The sequence below is a fragment of the Pipra filicauda genome, unplaced genomic scaffold (genome assembly GCF_003945595.2).
Source record: "Pipra filicauda isolate LSUMZ 115617 unplaced genomic scaffold, ASM394559v2 scaffold84_size4826128_pilon, whole genome shotgun sequence".
Lineage (NCBI taxonomy): Eukaryota > Metazoa > Chordata > Aves > Passeriformes > Pipridae > Pipra > Pipra filicauda.
In genome coordinates this window covers 3,438,894-3,456,684 of record NW_024105031.1, presented here as the reverse complement: position 1 = coordinate 3,456,684, position 17,791 = coordinate 3,438,894, and the positions used below count along the sequence as shown (strand labels likewise).

General features: G+C 41.1%; 1 protein-coding gene across 3 annotated transcripts in view; it reads right to left on the bottom strand.

The window, feature by feature from the left end:
* Positions 1-14,421, bottom strand: part of SCRN1 (secernin 1) — a 38,898-nt gene extending 24,477 nt beyond the window's left edge. For 2 of the 3 annotated variants that reach the window (XR_005567007.1, XM_027723781.2), the window contains exons 1-2: positions 14,121-14,299; positions 3,639-3,798 (exon numbers count right to left, since the gene is read on the bottom strand). Coding sequence is in view for 2 of the 3 variants with exons in the window: in XM_027723781.2 (XP_027579582.1) it covers positions 3,639-3,797 (159 nt within the window). In the remaining variant the exon portion in view is untranslated. Of the gene's footprint in view, positions 1-3,638; positions 3,799-14,120; positions 14,300-14,382 lie in introns of those variants that run through there. The other variant, XM_027723780.2, reaches the window with a different exon arrangement.
* Between the last annotated feature and the right edge of the window lie 3,370 nt (positions 14,422-17,791).

Sequence of the window (17,791 nt, the reverse complement as noted above, 5' to 3'; positions counted from 1 at the left end):
GAGCAAGGGGACCTGGGATGGTATTTGTAAAAAAAACCAACCAAACAAAAAACAAACAAACAAACAAACAAAAACAACGAGAGAAAACAAAAGAACTGAGTATGCCATGAACTTTTAGAGAACACAAAATTCCTCCCACCTCACAAAAGGTTGGCTTTAAGCCCAGAAGACTGTTTAATACCAACATATTAGAAAAATTTTGCACATTCCACGGTTTTACAGACTTTTTGTAGACTACCTTATTTTCCCCCTTTCACTCCTCCATAAGAAGTTGCATACCGTTAAGATAAAAGAGCTTTTACAGCTCTGTAGTGAAGCAAGAAAGTATGACTATTTTCAAATCATGAATATAAGATCAAGTTAGAAGAAAAACAGGTGGACCTAAAAGGAAAAAAAAAATCCACGTGGAAAATTCATCTATTAAAAGGTCATCCAGCCAAGACTTCTTCCAAGAAAGAAAACCTCAGCAAGGAGAAGGTTACTAGAGAACAAGAGAAATCTAGTCAGTAAAGTCTACCCCAAAAATAAGACAGAGGGACTTGCATCTTAAAACTAATACAACACAAATTCTTACTAATGCATGATAAATTCTTAAAATCCACACCTGGGAAAAAAAAAAAAAAAGAGCGCACTCTTTCAAAAAAGGACCATATTTATGTTTAAGAGAACAATATTTCACCTGCACATACAAATTCACTAGACTGATCACTACAGCAAGGAAGAGGGCTGATCAGCATCTGCCACTGCAAAATTACAATGCAAGACAAGAACAAACTTTTGAGAAAGTTGACACACACATGCACAGAACAGACCTTCATGAAAAGCCTCATTGTTCGGGGTCTTGGGAACCTGCTGACATGGAGGGAAGGAATTATGCTGATGAGGTAGCTGCAGGGGTACTTGTCTGGTAGATTGAGCTCAAAGATCAAGCTGAAAATTACTTGCAGTATTCACTGAATTCCCTTGCGGCCCTGCCACAAACTAGTTGATAGTTGTATAGCACAGCCCGCCTGGTTCCTTTATGGCAACAATCTCATTGAATTACTGTGCCATTTTTGGTTACATTGTGCATTTTCACATTTGCAAACGTGAGCAGCACAGAGATAAATAGGATACAGACTTCCTGAGAGAGTCTTATAGAACAACCCATATTGTCAACCACCTCTGAAGTGACAGCCACAGACAAGTAATCAAAATTTGATACACACTGCAAAGAATAGAATATAATGAAAAGTAAGTCCACCATCACTGTCCAGTGAAGGTTAAGAAACCAATGCAAATCTACAATATGGAATGGAGAGAAAAGCTGTTCATTTGGAAAAAATATGCTAGGATGGACGAGAGAAAAAATTTAGCGAGAGGCCCAAGGGATTACTGACTTTGAAAAACCACAGCATTGAAATGGATAAACCATGTTTTTCCACTGGCAAAATATCATACATTTGGTTTCTCAGACCTGTTTAATTATTTTTATAAAATGCAAGGGAAGAAAAGCTGCAGCAAAAAACCCCTCCACCCAATGATAACTGAACTGTTGGCAGTTTTCAGTGTTTTAATGAACAAAGTAATATTCCTGAATATGTCATGTAGAAGCTCTGACACTCCTCTCCACACTCCCTAACAGCTAATTACCTCTGACAATTTGCTTCAAAGGTGGATAGTGTTGCATGCCTGCTACTTAAAAAACATGAAGCAGCTGAATTCAAGCCATTCCTTAATGCTTTTCTTAACTTTCAGAGGTAGCACTCACTACCAGTAGACAAGGACTGTGCAAAGCTACCAGACAGCCTTTAAACCCAATAAAACAATTAAAATCAGTACTGTGTTTTAACCAGCTTATTCTACTCAAAGTATGCATGAGTAAAAAAAATACATTAACAATACTTAGTGCTGAGTGTGATGAATATGTAGTGATAAGCGATTGCTTGCACTACTCTCAGAGCAAATGATGATGTTTTTATTCTGTGTTGAGAGGAAACAGGAAGCATTTTGGTAAACATCTGGAGCCTGTATGTTTCTGTACACGATTGTACTGGCAAAACCTCAGGCTAGCTAATGAAGAATTATGCATTAGCATAGAGACTAGCCGAGGCCAAAGTATCCATTAATTAGGACTTGAGCCACTACTTTAAAAAATAAATAAATAAATAAAAATCAGCCCACTCCAGTTCCTCATCTAAAAGTGCATCTACACCACACTGCAACAAACTTTACCTTCATTTAAAAAAAAACAATATTTCACTATTTAAGGAAAATGCTTGCAGATACCGGTTCTACAAACCGTGGTGTACTAGGAAAAGGAATTACACTCTGCGCTTCTAAAAAGTTGGCAAAAAAGTTGAGTTTCTGCCTGAATTCTCTCTTGGACATGGGAAGCGGATTTCTTTATATCCAAAATTAAGCCATTTAATAATCCATGAGTTGTACTAGATGTTGGTAGCAACAAGAATCAAGAGAATATTAACTGTTAGAAAGAGGAGCACCATACCCTCTGAAGTTCGAAAGTCATCCCAATTGAAAAACAGAATTAAAACTGGCACTGGTCTTAGGATATCTTCTGGGGAAGCAGCAACTAGATCCATAAAGGACCTGTTCGGATGAGACACCAGCCTGGCACAGAACACCCCATGTCCTCAGCCTTCTGCACAGCCACAGAGACAGGAGGAAGCTTAATGCAGCACACATCACAGCTCCTGCTTTCCCAGTTGCCTGCCAAAGCAAGAACTTGTGGACTCTAGAAGCTCCTGACAGTGCAGATAAGGCTCTGTGTCCTCTGCTAAAATGACCACCCACACAGATCCTTGCTTTCCTTCTGGTGCCTCGGTCTCTTCATTCCACCTTCACTTCACACTTTTTCCTCTTCCTGTCCTCTTGTTTCATTTGTTCCCTTGCTTCACTCTTCCACATCTGCTTATCCCTTCATTTCTCCTGTCATTAAAGTGAGGCTGCAGTAACAGACTATAATTAAAATTACTTCCAGCAGGGTCCCTTTCAACCTGCACCCAGCATCAGCATCCAGCTTCAGGACTCCACATCCAGCCTGGATTCAGAGAGAAGCCACAGCACTGAAAACTGACCATGATGCAGGTGCCTCAGCTGCAGAACATGTCATCAAAGCCAACTGCACAAGATTACAGACCTTATGCTTTTGTTTTCTCCTCTCACACTCCCTTATTAGAGTGCAAGCTCTTTGAGGCAGAGATTTTCGGCTACACGTTTAGCAGCATGTCTAGGGTAGCCAAACCCCATCACAACTGTCAAACAACAACCATGAATGAGAATGATTCTTATGGTAAGTGACAAACTTTGAAAATTGGCTTCTAGATCCACTTAGCCAGGATATTTTTCCTTTAAAAGGAAAAAGTAATCAGTAGACTACTTGGGGCAGGAATCTGAGATTTGAACAATTTCTCCTGTCTGCTGGAGAAAGTACAGATCATAGATTTTCTGCAATTAAACAAAAAAGTTACATTCTGAATTTCATTTTCAGGACTTTTAAAAAATCTTGTCTCTTTTCTATTCTAGAGGTTTGAGTGAAGTGAGCAAGGACTCCACAGTCCGACAAGAAAACAAGACAACATTCATTTCTTCCAAAAGAAGTCCTTTCTCACAGTTCGAATGTAACAATTCACCCTTACCTCAACTTTGCTTCCTGGCTCATGATCTGCGGCAGCAAAATAGACCACCTCCTGTACTTCATCCCTAGGCCGTGCAGAATTCTTTCCAAATACCACCAGCCCATCTTTAGAACATGGGGGGAAGGCTACAAAACAGTAACTTGGAGGAGCTGCAGCCATCCTGAAAAGGAAAGAAAGCATAAACAAACAAAACTAGTGTTTTTTTAATTCGTAATTGTATACATTGAAGAATCACTCAGTCTACTGCTACTAATTGTAACTAAGAAGGAATGCATTCCCTCTATCTATCAGTTGATTGTCCAATGATAATGGAAGAACAGGTCAGCTCAGAGGAAGTTTATCTGAATTTAATTTAAAAAAATATAATAATTTTCATCATTTTTCACCCAAGTCTTTTGAAGGCATAAAGAATAGGAAGAAAGGCAAGATAACTGTACCTTAATGCGTCTACTTAGTCCCCACAGAAAGAAGATACTCTGCATCAGAGCTGTTCAGGAACATATGACCTAGATGTATTCTGCTGACTCAGACAAGTGCAGAGACACAGAATAATTTTAAATAATTTACTTTCTCTGCTCCCATGCACTTCAATGTTTTAAAAAAGGAAAGAGAAAATATGTTTGAGGGATTCCTGAGAGAGGACAGTAATGTAACTGGAAACAGAAAAAAGATATAGCACAATTCAAAAACTGTCTGAAAATTAGTCTGCTCAGATCAGAGAGACTGAAGCAGTAATTGTACTTTATTTTCTCTGTGGTTTGTCTGCATTGCTGCTCTTACTCAAAGCTAGTTGATTGCAGTTTATTTGTTTATGCAGGCTAATGTGAAATGTTTATATGATAATTTTAAGTGTTTGCAATGACAACATATTAATAAAAAATGTAAACTGTTTCAGGACTATGGCAATACTGTAGCTGGTCTTGTGTACATTGGCATATCTGACATTTTTTCCACCATTCAGGGAAACTTCTGGCACATATGCCTACAAAAGGAAAAGGTGAGGTGTTTATCATTTGTTAAAATAGCACTCAACACAGATGTCTTAAATTTCTTCATAGTTCTTATCACTGCAATAAAAACTCAGCCCCAAACCAAATAATTTTATTCCTCCACAATAACTTGAATAAGTAAAAATACTTGCACACATTCAGACTCCTTAGAAACTTCCCCCCCAAAGCTGCTTTTTTACCATTAACTTGCACATGCTCCAAAGCATTCAAATCGAGGTTTTGGGGTTTTTTTCCAAAGCAGTGCCATTTGAGCACATACTTCTCACAGAATAGTAGGTTGCTGATATTAAACCAGAGAAAGAATACCTTTTGAATAAAACCTATAATTCATAAAGTGGTAGTTGTTTGCCTGTAGACTATGAACAGGTCACACAGATGCTCAATCTTGGAAAAAAAGGTCAAGAAGATAAATGTTAACAGTGTCCTCTACCAACACAAGGTGAGGTAATGAATTGTCTAGGGAACTCACATCACCTTTCAATTTAGGTAAGATTATATACAAGAATAATCATCCAGCTGAGCTGAAAATGCATTAGGAAACAAACAAATCCCTTTTTACAAAGCAGAGTTTTGACTGGTAGGACAGGACAAGCTACTGGGAGCTGGAATGACTTCAGCTGATAAAATAGATCTGTCAGAGGACACTGACCTGCAGACGTGCATTGTGCCACTAGGCACATTATTGGTTCAAGAGGTCTTGCACACAGACATGATGGAAAGCCCCAGCTTAGTTGCCACGCATCACCTGCGAGTCATCAGAGCATTTCTGATTAAACTGAAATGCAATATGTAGAGCGTTGCCCAACCTTTGTCACTAATGAAACCATTTAGTATTTTGCTATGAGTTATTCCAAGTATGTACATTTATTTTGCTGTGTTGGTGATGTCAATGTAACTGCTTTCCTGCACTCTAAGAGTCCACATCTACCTTCAGGTAAGTAATCATTTAGTGTTCCAAATTTGTCTTCTGATGCATTGCCAGACCAGTTGAAATCTTGAATAACTTGCAGACTTATTGTGGATCTCACTATTCAGACTTACTGTGGATCTCACTATTCAAAAGAAATATTTCCTTTATTCTAAACACAAGCTAAATGGATTTATTTGAAATATATGAGACAGCTGAAAGACATTAAACACCCAAGAGCCTAGAAAAAAAGGTTAAAATTATATACAGTACTCATTTTAATTAATGAATACACAAACATATTGGCAGATAGCCTTAAAAAGATGTGAAGAAATGTTTCAACACTATGTGACTGAATATGAAGGTATGCAAGGCAGATATTTACATACCTACAGTCTGAGTAGGTAGGGAAAAGAATTAAAAGCTTGCAGGAATCTAATGCTCTACAGAGTTCTGAAACCTTCCCTGAAATAAAGAGACTCACTAGTACGCATTTGTGAGATTGTACTTTTTTTTCCCCTTAAATATACCAACAGTTACTGAATCAAAAACAAATTGCCATTTTGGTAATGCTTTATAAGTACGAAAGCATGAGTAAGCTCCTCTATAACTAGAGTTCACTTCAATACACAGTGTATTTTGTAAGTATGAGTAAGCTCCTCTATACGTAGAGTCCCTTCAACACACAGTATATTTCATACAGGGGAATATAGAACAGTTAAACACCAACTTGAATGTTACAACCTTATACTGAAAATGTGATTGTCATAAGAGAAGTTGGCACTGGGGTCTTACATTACATTTCTAAAGAAGGAAGCCACCTAGCAGCCTATTACAGTTAAATCTACGCAGTTTGCTGGGTAGCACTTTTTCCTAGAACCTCATTTGGTTCATTTTAAATATGATAAAGATGGCCATTTCTCAGATACAACTACAAGCTGTATTTGTTCAGAACACTTCTGTACTTCATCTTCCTCCATCACGTAACTAAAACAGTCTGCTGGCAGCCACCTATCTAAGCAGGACATTTCTACTTGGTACTTCATTTTATGTTTTTCCTTTGTTCAACCTGAGATTGTCCTCGTTCTCATTTTCAGACATTTGCCCTCTTACAAGGCACCATACTGACTCAATATCAAACAAACATTTTTCATCCACAGAAGGAGCAGAACACTCCTCCTTCACAGTACCTCTGATAAATCAGCCTGACTTACAAATCCACCTACTGTTATAATTCCTACACTTTTTTCACACAGTATTTGCTCCTCCAATGAAAGGCATTCCTGAAAACCTTAGAAAACACAGGGAATGACTGCAAACAGATCTCAAAGGACACCTTGTTGACCATTCACAAAGTTCTTTACCACAGAGCATCTTTGCATACAGGCCTGATTCTCCCAACAAACCATATCTGTAGCCTGCATTCTGGTGTAGACAGAGGGAAACATACACCACGTCTTGATTGCAAACCATTGTACTCAGAGATGGGCCACTTGAAAGTTAAGAGAAACAGGCACCATACAGACCACTATAGGCTATATCCAAAATCATTCCACATATGGAAGCCCTAGAAATAGACAAAGAGCTGTACATTATGCTATTCCACTACATAACTGCTGCAGTTTCAGGGAGTTAACAGGCATCCCGCTTGGTTGACCTAGAATCACTGCAGGCACAGAGGCTGAAAAAAGAGGTGTGAGCAACAGTCACAAGGTAATACACTCCACTTGCTATCCTTTTATTTGACAAAATATACTACAGCATGTGGTCATATTTTTTTCCAGAGTGTCCTGTGTTCTGACACTATGAAGAGGTTTTATTTAACAAGTTCCTTTATTAAGATCTTCTCTCATTGTGAGAAATCACATTTAACAACTGACAAGCCAAATTAATTTTATGAACATATCACCACTGTTGTCAATGGTAAAACAGCTGAGTTCATAGGTACTTTGATGCAGAAAGAAAGAAGTAACATTCACCAGGCAATCATAGAATCAAAAAGCTTGGAAAATACCTCCATGATCAGAGTCCAACCCTTGTGTGAACACCACCACGTCAACTAAGCTATTGCACTAAGTTCTGTGTCCAGTCATTTCTTGAACACTTCCAGGAACGGTGACTCCACCACCTCCCTGGGCAGTCTGCTTCAATGCTTAACCACCCTTGCAGTGATGAAATTCTTTCTGATATCCAACTTGAACCTCCCCCGGTGCAGCCTGACGCCATTTCCTCGTGTCCTATCACTGGTTGCCTGGAAAAAGAGGCCAACTCCCACCTTGCTATAACCTCCTTTCAGGTAGTTGTAGAGAGTAATCAGGTCTCCCCTGAGCCTCCTTTTCTCCAGGCTGAACACCCCCAGTTCCCTCAGCTGCTTCTCATATGACTTACTCTCTAGACCCTCCACAAGCTTCATTGCCCTTCTCTGGACAAATATCTGGCTCCAAACATCACAATGTGAAACAATGGGGATGACAATTATCAGGGCATTATAAATATGTCTGAACAACACTATACTCCTAAAATACGGTGAACATGGATGTGTTGTTGCCTAGCACCACCTCAGGAAAACTAACTCATACATTCTTGATAAAAATACAATACTAATCTTCAGGTTGAAAATATTAAGACATGAAAAATACTCTCGGTCACAGTATGAGGACCTTAAAATTGCTGACATGTATTAAGAAGGCTCATAACTTCTAATTAGAACAATTTTTACTGTTAGAGTCAAAATTTACCCACACTCAGACTTTTAGAGTGGTCAACAAGGAATAAAATTATTATTGTTTAAGTCTGTACGTACAGGTTGTGACATAGTCTAATGAAAGTTTCACTTAGATGTCATTTTTTACTTATTTAAAAAAAGGAACAAACAAATAATGCTGTTATAGCAACACATATGGAGGAGGAGAGATTGCAGTACTCTATCCTCCCCTCATGAACATGAGTGTCAGAGGCTGAAGCCATGCTCTTAGGAGAATATAGACAGGCACAAAATAATTCAGTGTGTTTTAGAGCCTTCCCCCCAATCCAGGAAAACTTAAATAGCTATGTATCCACAACAAAGCACTCTGAGCTTAGCATGAGAGTCCAAACTAAAGAAAGGAAGATTTTCTTATTAACTTACTCTAGACTTCTTGTGGTTTGGGTATTCTTTCCAGAATAACACTGTGTACTTCTTCTCTGAAAGCTGTAATTTGGTACTGAAATAATCTTTTATAAAGCTCAAGAATCTGACTGCTACAATAAAATTACTTCTCAGAAAAATAACTTTATCCTCCCATATCAAATAGATATCAACTCTTTTCAAGCCAATTAATTTTCCTTGTTTGCCAAAATACCCTGAAGACACTAAGCACAAAGTAATTACTAGTTTTACAAAGTTACAAATTATATGAAAACTGGCTTGCTGACAGTAGCTTTCACAGTTGCTGTCTTATCTATTGAGAAAAAAAATTACCAAAAATAAAGATACAGTATTATGAACTATTACGATCTCGAAGCTCTTCTAATAACTTATTGTTCAAACTTATTGTTCAATTCTAAAACTTATTTCTATAACAGTAAAACTGCTCCTGCTCTTTTCTCTCTTTTCTTTCAACTGAAAAACAAAACAATAGGTTTATAATGGAAGCTCAGCACTCACTAGAAAGCAGTGGGCGACATGAGACAAAAAGGTCAAAGGGTCTGTCTTGAAATTTCACTCATGTTTATTGAACTGAACCATTATTTGCTTTTTAATTGCTGCTCACTTAATGCCCTGCAACTTTTTCTCAAGAAAAGCTAAAGATGCCCCTAGCACCACATATAAAAACCCTTTGGCTTTAATGTAAGTTTTTGAAATGTTAATTAGTATTTATTGTTAATCTTAATTAAGATTTACACCAAATGAAAAATTCTGAAGCAGCTATTCCTGTGCAGAGCTAGTCTTTTCCTAGCAACACACCATTTAAGATATTTTCAGTGATGGACATGTACAAACAGTTCTGTCCTTAACACACTATGCAGAAGTTTTGTTTTCTACACCAATATAGTCTCTTGCCCAAAAATTTAATAATATCCAGTCACTGTCATGTAGAACAATGTAATGTTACAATACCTGTAAAAGATATTACATGAGAAGTCAGCTACCACCATTACAGCTCCTCTTCACAAGAAATCAAAGCAATGCTCAAGTAGACAGTAAGGATGAAAGCTTCAGTGAGACCAAGCAGTCAGCACTGACAACAAAGAAGCATTCGTGTTGGGATGAGTAGCATTCAACTGTAAAATTTGCAACACAGGTGTCCACAAAAACAAGGGTGGGAGGGTTAAGACTAAGGTTTCATCTCAGACCTCCACAGCTGTTTGGTCAGAACACCAGTGTTATTGATCATATACCCTAACCTTTCCACCCTCACTTCTATAGTTTCTTCAAATTAAAGATGATCTTTAACAGATGTTTTAGGTACCAGAAATAGAGAGGCTGCTAAACTCCTTTCCGCTAAGTTCTGAGTGCATTTTGGTTGATGACCACATTTTCTCTAACAAAATCTTACAAACGAGATTTGAGCTGCTTTTAAAGTCCAGAGAACACATTAAGCCCTTTACGAAGACATATAATGTGTTTGTGTGTATTAAAGGATGATTTTTCCTCACTATATTTTGAGTTTTTATAAAACAGAACCCCAGCTGTGCTAACGTTGCTGAGCTATTTCAGTAATATTTAAAGATTTCAATAAAGCTGTTTTCATAGTGACCAGAAAGGGTGACATAACCTGCAAGAAACATTTACAATAAAAAACTGAAAGGCAGCATCTGAACCAGGGTCCTCAGATTTGGATCAAGGCTGTCTCATCATGAAAGGAAGAATATATTCTATGGGCCATGCATGATTTATTCTCAACTCTCCCATATTTTTAATGGGGTGGCAAAAGAAAGGTCAGTGACAATTCTGAAAACTTTGTTCAGGGTTAAGTTATCTGTTTTGAACCTCTCTTATAACTTTCAAATTAAGATGTTTCTTGTGCCTGAGACAAGCTTGTATTTTCCTTTACAAATCAAGCCTAGTGTCTTAGGCACATAAGAGACATGTGATCTCTGCACCCTGCAGAAAAGCAATGCTTCCAGAAACAGAAATGAAAAGCAAAATTCATTCAGCTGCAAGCACAGAACAAAGACAGCAAACTGAAAGACACAATAATAATACTGTTCCCATCTTAGGAGAAACACTGAAAGGTTACTTTTTTTATTGACAATTTGGACAGTTCTAATGCATGACTTATCAGGAGAGAGAAAGGTTGCACGTATTAAGAGATTGTTTCTGAATATAAAGCACAAAAGCATGCCAGATCCCTGTGTCCTTATGGTCTGGACATTTCGTTATCAGACCTTACTCAAATTGTTTGACTCTTTCCTTACTGTCAATGGATGATGACACCAACTTACCACTTAAAGGTGCCACATTCAACTTTGATTGTCTTTGTCCCTCTAAGCTGTGCCTGACAAGATATCCAAGAAGAGTTTATAAGCAGCTGAAATTCAGCGAGCCTGCTCAACTTTTTTTTTTTTTTTTTTTACATTAACTACATTGAAATTTTATCAATGATTTCCTCAAAATGGGCAGCATCTCAAACCTTCAGTCAGAGATTTGGGATGGCCGTTTTCTCCAATAAATTTCTTTTATTTTTCAATTACAGGAAGTAGCAATTCCCTACATGGGCATAAAACCAAGTTGCACTTCAAAGGTTTCCTAAGTTGTATGCTCCTTTTAGTCATTTACCTTAATAAATGCATAATAGGCCTGGAAGGAATACAAAAAATTTCTCTTGCTGTATGTGGGAAAATAAGGAATATTCCTGGCAAGAACAGCCAGATTGCTTAAAACCGTCTAAAAACAGATAGTAGCCACCAAATGAGCATGCTAAAACTCTTCAGCATTTAAAGTCCTAACAAATGGTAAGACTTCAGCAGTTACAAAAGTTTACAGTCCCTTGACCAACCATTTTAATTCTAAAATACACCCTCGTCCAAGCTTTCAAAGTATGCATCTTTCAAAGTAAGACAGGATCTTATTTTTTGCCCCAAATAATCTGAATTATGCTAATGAAAACATAGTTCTATTTAAAAACAAATCAGGGTCAGTCATCCAGAAGACAACAGGTTTCAGATTCATTTCCATCACAGGCTGTGCATACAGGGAAAATTCATTATTTATACAGACTTTTCACTGAGTGGCTGTCAATGCTTTTAATTAAGTCTCCAAGCAGTCACAGAACTCTATCCCTTTTGTAGCTGATATTCCAGCCCGCAGTCTAAGGTCATATTTGTAACACTCTCCATTTTGTAAAGCAGCAACTGTTTTCCTGCTTCTGCCACTGGGGCAGAGACCCCTCTTAGGAGCTGCTGGCATCCAAAGCATCTTTGTGCAGCACACAACTTCATAACGAGAAGTTGCTAACTGCTGCATAATACTTGGGCATGTAGCTTTCGCTTTTTGTAAAGAGGCAGCACAATCCCGTTTTGTGGTTCAGTCGGGTCTTGATCGCTGCACAAGAGAGGCTGTCCACCTCCACACACAGCTGGCTAATGCACACTGACTGACAGTCATTTCGAATTAGCAACATTGTTATGTTAAAAAGGGGCAAAATAAAAAGCATCAAAGTAGCTTGTTGGAAGGTTCCCTTTAGTTTTAAATACACCCTAAAACAACAGCAATGAGACTTTGCAAATGGGAGGATGTAACACAGCACATTGTGTCAGAAACCAGCCATTTGGGTACAACACAGAGAAGCAGGTCTAGGTAACAATTCTGTTTCTCAATCTGCTGAATATACAGAAAGAGAAAGCCAATACATTACAGAGATAATGTCCATAATAAAGCAAGAAATTCTTACTGGAAGATCCTGGCATAAACTAGCACACTTTTCCACACTCAAGCCGTGCAAAGCACCCATAGTTGCTGACTTCTGAAGGAGAGGATGAAGAGCCAAATTCAGCACCCTTTACCATACATAACTGAACTCAGCAAGCGTAAATAAACTGAGCTTATGCCTTACTTTGCCAGGAAAAAAGTTACAAATGTCTTCCAAAATGGGAAGTTGCCATAAAATCTCAAACTCTAAGCATCAGAAATACTTTCCTGGGGAGCAAAAAACTGACTGATACTAATAAAGGATTTCCATCCACCACATTTACCTCAATATAACACCTGTCTTTTTAGACAGTCTGTGTAATCTCCGGGACATAAGCTGCTTGGAAAAGTCCACAGCACTATGAATGGTTTAAGTTAACTTCAGTCTTGGTTTATCTCAAATCACTGGAAGTCCTATGTTCACAGAGATCAACTTCCTAAATATATATGATTGACGATTTGTTTCAAGATTTCTTTTTGTTTGGTTGGAAAATTTGGAGTGCATGAACAAACCAGTGTGCTTGGAGGTGCCTTAAATCCCTAATTCTAAAGCAGCTTTGAGAGCAATAGCTGACACAGTAATAGCCTATAACCAAATGAGTCAGTCACTTCTCACAAGTTCATGCATTTATTATCTTCTAAACTACTGAGTATATTTAGCATTAGACAGTTCACATCACAGAATTTACCAAGTGTATTGCAGCACAACGGCATCTCTGAGATTATTAAAGTTTCATATCTTACAGGCATGGATGGCTTTCAGAGGGTTAGATTTATGCATAAGTGCACTCATAGGATCAAGGCCCTAACAAAGCTGTCTTCTGTTTGAGATTTTGATTTCAGTATGATTTATTTCCTCTTTGCTTATCAGTACTGGAGAAAATAGGGGTTTATTTTTTTGTTTTTTTGCTTTTTAAGGTAGGTTAATTGCGGCCTCTAGAATTATTATAGCAGCATAAACAGAAATGCCAGTTTTGCAGGCTCTTGCAGGAAGATATGTCTGTCCATCAGCCCGCTTTAGTGACTGAAACCATCACAGACCTACCTGAGCGTAACATTATGCTTAGAAAGGCACATAAAGGCATCTAGGTTTCAAGGTGACCATATGAAAAGGCACCTTCAAGAAAAAGAACGGGGGAACGACCCACGCCTGGCCCTTAAATTGCTGAAGGGAAGGCAGCAGCGAGTAGAGAGGGCAGCCAGGGAAAGACGAGAGATCGGAGAGCCTTGCTTCAGACGGGAGTGCGAAGGACAGCCGGGGACGGTGTTTGCCAACACCAGCCCCAGTCACCGAGTCCTCCCCTTGCCGCGGACCCCCCACCCGCACTGCCAGGCCGGGGGAGGCGGCGGCGCAGCCCCGTTACGCGGTGCCCGCGGCCCCCGCCCAGGGGTGCAGGTGCGGGGAGGCGCCAGGGGACATCGCCGCTGTGGGACACCGCCTTGGGGACACCGCCGCTGGCGGATATCGCCGCCGGCGGACATCGCCCGCACCAACCATGGGAAACCGGCTCTGCGCCATCCTCTCACGCCATCTCCGCCGGCCCTCTCGCTCTTTCCCTCCCTGCCTTCCTCCCTGCCCACCGCCGCCGCCCGGCGCTGGCGGGGCGAGCCCCGCAGAGAAGGTCGCTGCTCGCAGACCCCGCCACTTTCCCCCGCGCCGAGCAGTAACACACCAGCCCTGGGGCGCCGCTCCGAGGAGGAAAGTGACGGGGAGATGCCGAGGAGATGCCGCCGAGATGCCGGGCTGATGCCGCGGAGATGCCCGGGCTGATGCCGCGGAGATGCCCGGGCTGATGCCGCGGAGATGCCCGGGCTGATGCCGCGGAGATGCCCGGGCTGATGCCGCGGAGATGTCCCGGTGATGCCGCGGTGATGCCGCGGTGATGCCGCGCAGATGCCGCCCTGCCCCGCGGCGTTCCCGCACCGCTCCCGTACCTGAGCGCCTCCCGCTCCTGCCGCTCCGCTCCCCCGGCGGCGCCGGCCCCCGCCCCCTGCGCGCGCAGCCGAACCGCTCCGCGCAGAGTCCCGGCCGGGCGGCGGCGGAGGGAGCGGCCGTGTCCGTGCTGCCAACCCGAACCCCCGGGGAACGCCCAAATAGGGTGGGGATTCTCCCTCGATGGAGGTATTCAAGAACCGTCCGGATGCAATCCTGTGCAATATGCTCTAGGATGACCCTGCTTGAGCAGGGAGGTTGGACCAGATGACCCACTGTGGTCCCTTCCACCCTCACCCATCCTGTGATTCTGTGAGGAGGCATCCACGTTTCGCGTGTCGTCCCTCAGCCTGTCTCGGGGACCAAGAGCAAGCACGAATGCACCCTTCCCGTGGAAAAGAAGGGACTTTTTTATTCATATAATTGAAGGGTTAACTTCTACTCCTCTGTCTCACACAGAGGATAAGTCTAGAAAGTAAAGCAGGTGATTTAAAATACAGCTGCTACCTCATTAACCAGTCAAACCGCTGCATAGAAACTACACCAAACTTAGCAAAGCTGAAGGGATGACCTCATCAGGAGTAATTTCTTCACAGAAAGGGTTGTTAAGCACCAGAACAGGCTGCCCAGGGAGGTAGTGGAGTCACCATCCCTGTCATCATGGCTAGGCTTCACGAATGAAGATTTGGGAAGGACTGTACCCACATTTGCTACAAGCGTACTGGTGGCTAAAGAGGCCAATGTGAGATAGACAAGATTGGTTGCAAAAGGCACAGCAGAAAGACTCCTTGGATGGTGTTGGCGGGATACAATTCTTTCTGCGTTGTCTTTTCTCTTCGATGGTGATCCTGCGTGCGTTCTCAAAGGAAGCAGCAGTGTTATAGATGGTGTGTCTCCAGACCTCCCAATTGGAGGCCAGGGTAGACCAGCGATGAAGATCAAGGTGGCCAAGGTTGAGATGTTGCTTCAGGGAGTCCTTGTATCTTTTCTTCGGGGCTCCTCTCTTGTGGCAGCCAGTGGCAAGTTCATCATAGAGCACGATCTTGGGGAGGCGATGGTTCATCCTGGAAACGTGCCCTGCCCAGCGCAGCTGTGTTCTCAGCAACATGGCCTCAATACTTGTGACTGCTGCCTGTTCTAGAACAGACATGTTAGTTACATAATCTGACCAGTGGATGTTTAGGATTGTACGGAGACAGCATTAATGGAAGCGTTCTAGGAGTCACAGGTGGTGGCGGTAAATGACCCATGATTCAGACCCATATAAGAGAGTAGACAGCACAATGGCACCATCCCTGTAGGTGTTTGAGAAATGACTGGATTGGCAAGGTGAGGTTCAGTCAAAGGTCGGACTCGATGATCTCAGAGGTCTTTTCCAACCTAAATGATTCTGTGATTCATGACTGGGGACTTCTCTGCATGTGAAGTGTCACAGTGGGCTTCTGCCCCAGCAGCTGAACCCTGTGGACCTCTCAGCGGTTTGGGTGCAGCAGCTCCACCACCACACCAAAAGCATGATGGAACTGACTGTCCCTCTGAGGTCCCATTCAGAGCATAGCAAGCCTTGGTCCTGTCACGTGGAGCCAGTGGCCTGCTCTGCTTGCCAAACCCACCCAACAGGGGCTGTCCTGTGTGCTCCATCCTCAGCATACAACCTGTGCCTCCATATAGAAGTGAAAATAGTTTCACTGCTAGGCATCATCATGCAGGTCCCTGGATAAATGGTTAAACTGCTAAACATAATCTGCTGGTGATAAGGCAGCACCTTTACATTTCTATCTCTGTCTTCAAGGAGAGGAACCTTGCTGCACACTTCACCAATTCCTGCCTCAGACCAGACACTTAGTGTGGAAAAGAGACTGCCGAGTATGTTTGATGAGAAGATAGGAAGCTGGGGAAGAGGTCAGAGACGCAAGGATGAGCCAGCAGGCAGAATAAAGAGCATTAAAAAACAGAGTATTTCTGCATAAGAGCAACAAGAAGGAAGTATGTTAGGTTGGTACAGCAACGTGGAACTTGGGGATGGCTCAGAAAATATAGAAATCTGTAAAAGAGCTTTGTACCTGGGTTCAAGAAGTTTATTCTCAGCTATTGCCTCATTTCACAGATTTTCTTTTTTGCCAGTAGAACCAATTACCTGAAAGTACTCCATCAGCATGCCCTCTGTAGTGCTGCACAACTTGATGGCCAGAGTTGAGTTCCTCAGGATATTTGCTTTTCCTGGTATCATAGAATGGTTTGGGTTGGAAAGGACCTTAAAGATCATCTAGTTTCCTGCCATAGGCAGGGACACCTTCAACTAGACCAGGTTGCTCAAAGCCCCAGCCAACCTGGTCTTGAACAGTTCCAGGAATGAGACATCCACAACTTCTCTGGGCAAACTGTTCCTGTACCTCATCACCTTCCACAGTAAAGAATTTTTTCCTAATATCTAAACTATCCTATATTAGTTTAAAGACATGGGTCTGTATGTGTTCAGAAATTATGGATAAGCTTTGGACACTGTTGCTGTCAAACTTAAATGCAGATCAGAAGTTGCAGCTTCATTATATAACTAAATAAAAAAATAATTTTCTGCTCCCAGTTTCAGTGAATGTGAAATACTGTGGCATCTGCACCTTTTGGGGGTATGTCAGTAACCTGAATAGGGACTAAGAAGTCAGTACTTAGGCTTAATGATTTTGATTAAAAAGCAGGGCTGATAATTAGCAACACTGAGCCCTTCATACTACTACCATTATATATTTTAATCAAGACCTTTGCTTTTCTCTGCTATCAGTTTTGCTGTCACCAGAATTACATTTCAATGTGTTCTGCAACAGAAAAAGAAAAGACTGTATACCTCCTGCTTAAAATATATAACTGAAAGGTAATGTGAATCACTGAAAAGCTGAGGACTTTATACCAATTTAATTGTAACAACTTCAGTTGAACATAACAACCCAAATTCTTTGCTCTAGAGTTACATCAAGGATGAGCTGCGTCACAGGCAGCTTGCTTCTTAGAATCAGAAAGATAGCCGATGAAAAGAGCAGGTGCAATTTTAAAAAGGATTTAAATTATATCTTGTAACACACCACTTATATTGCCCATATTATGCTCACTTAGATGACTAAGTCTATTTTCTAATTACACTGGAGATGATTATGGCTAAGTATAATCTACCTAAGAATTATTAGACTGTCTACAGAATGATTACACACTGGTGACACAGAAATCTTTGATGCTTCCTTTCTGTATAAGCTGTCGTGAACTGTGTAAAGCAGCAAGGATGAGTGGTTAGAGCACAGTCCTGGGAATCAAGAGAGCCTGGGGTGTATGTTGTTCTGCCATAAGCTTGCTACTTGGCTTTGGATAAATCTTGTAGCCCCACAGTAATTAAATTACCTCACACAAGAAACAGGGAGAGCA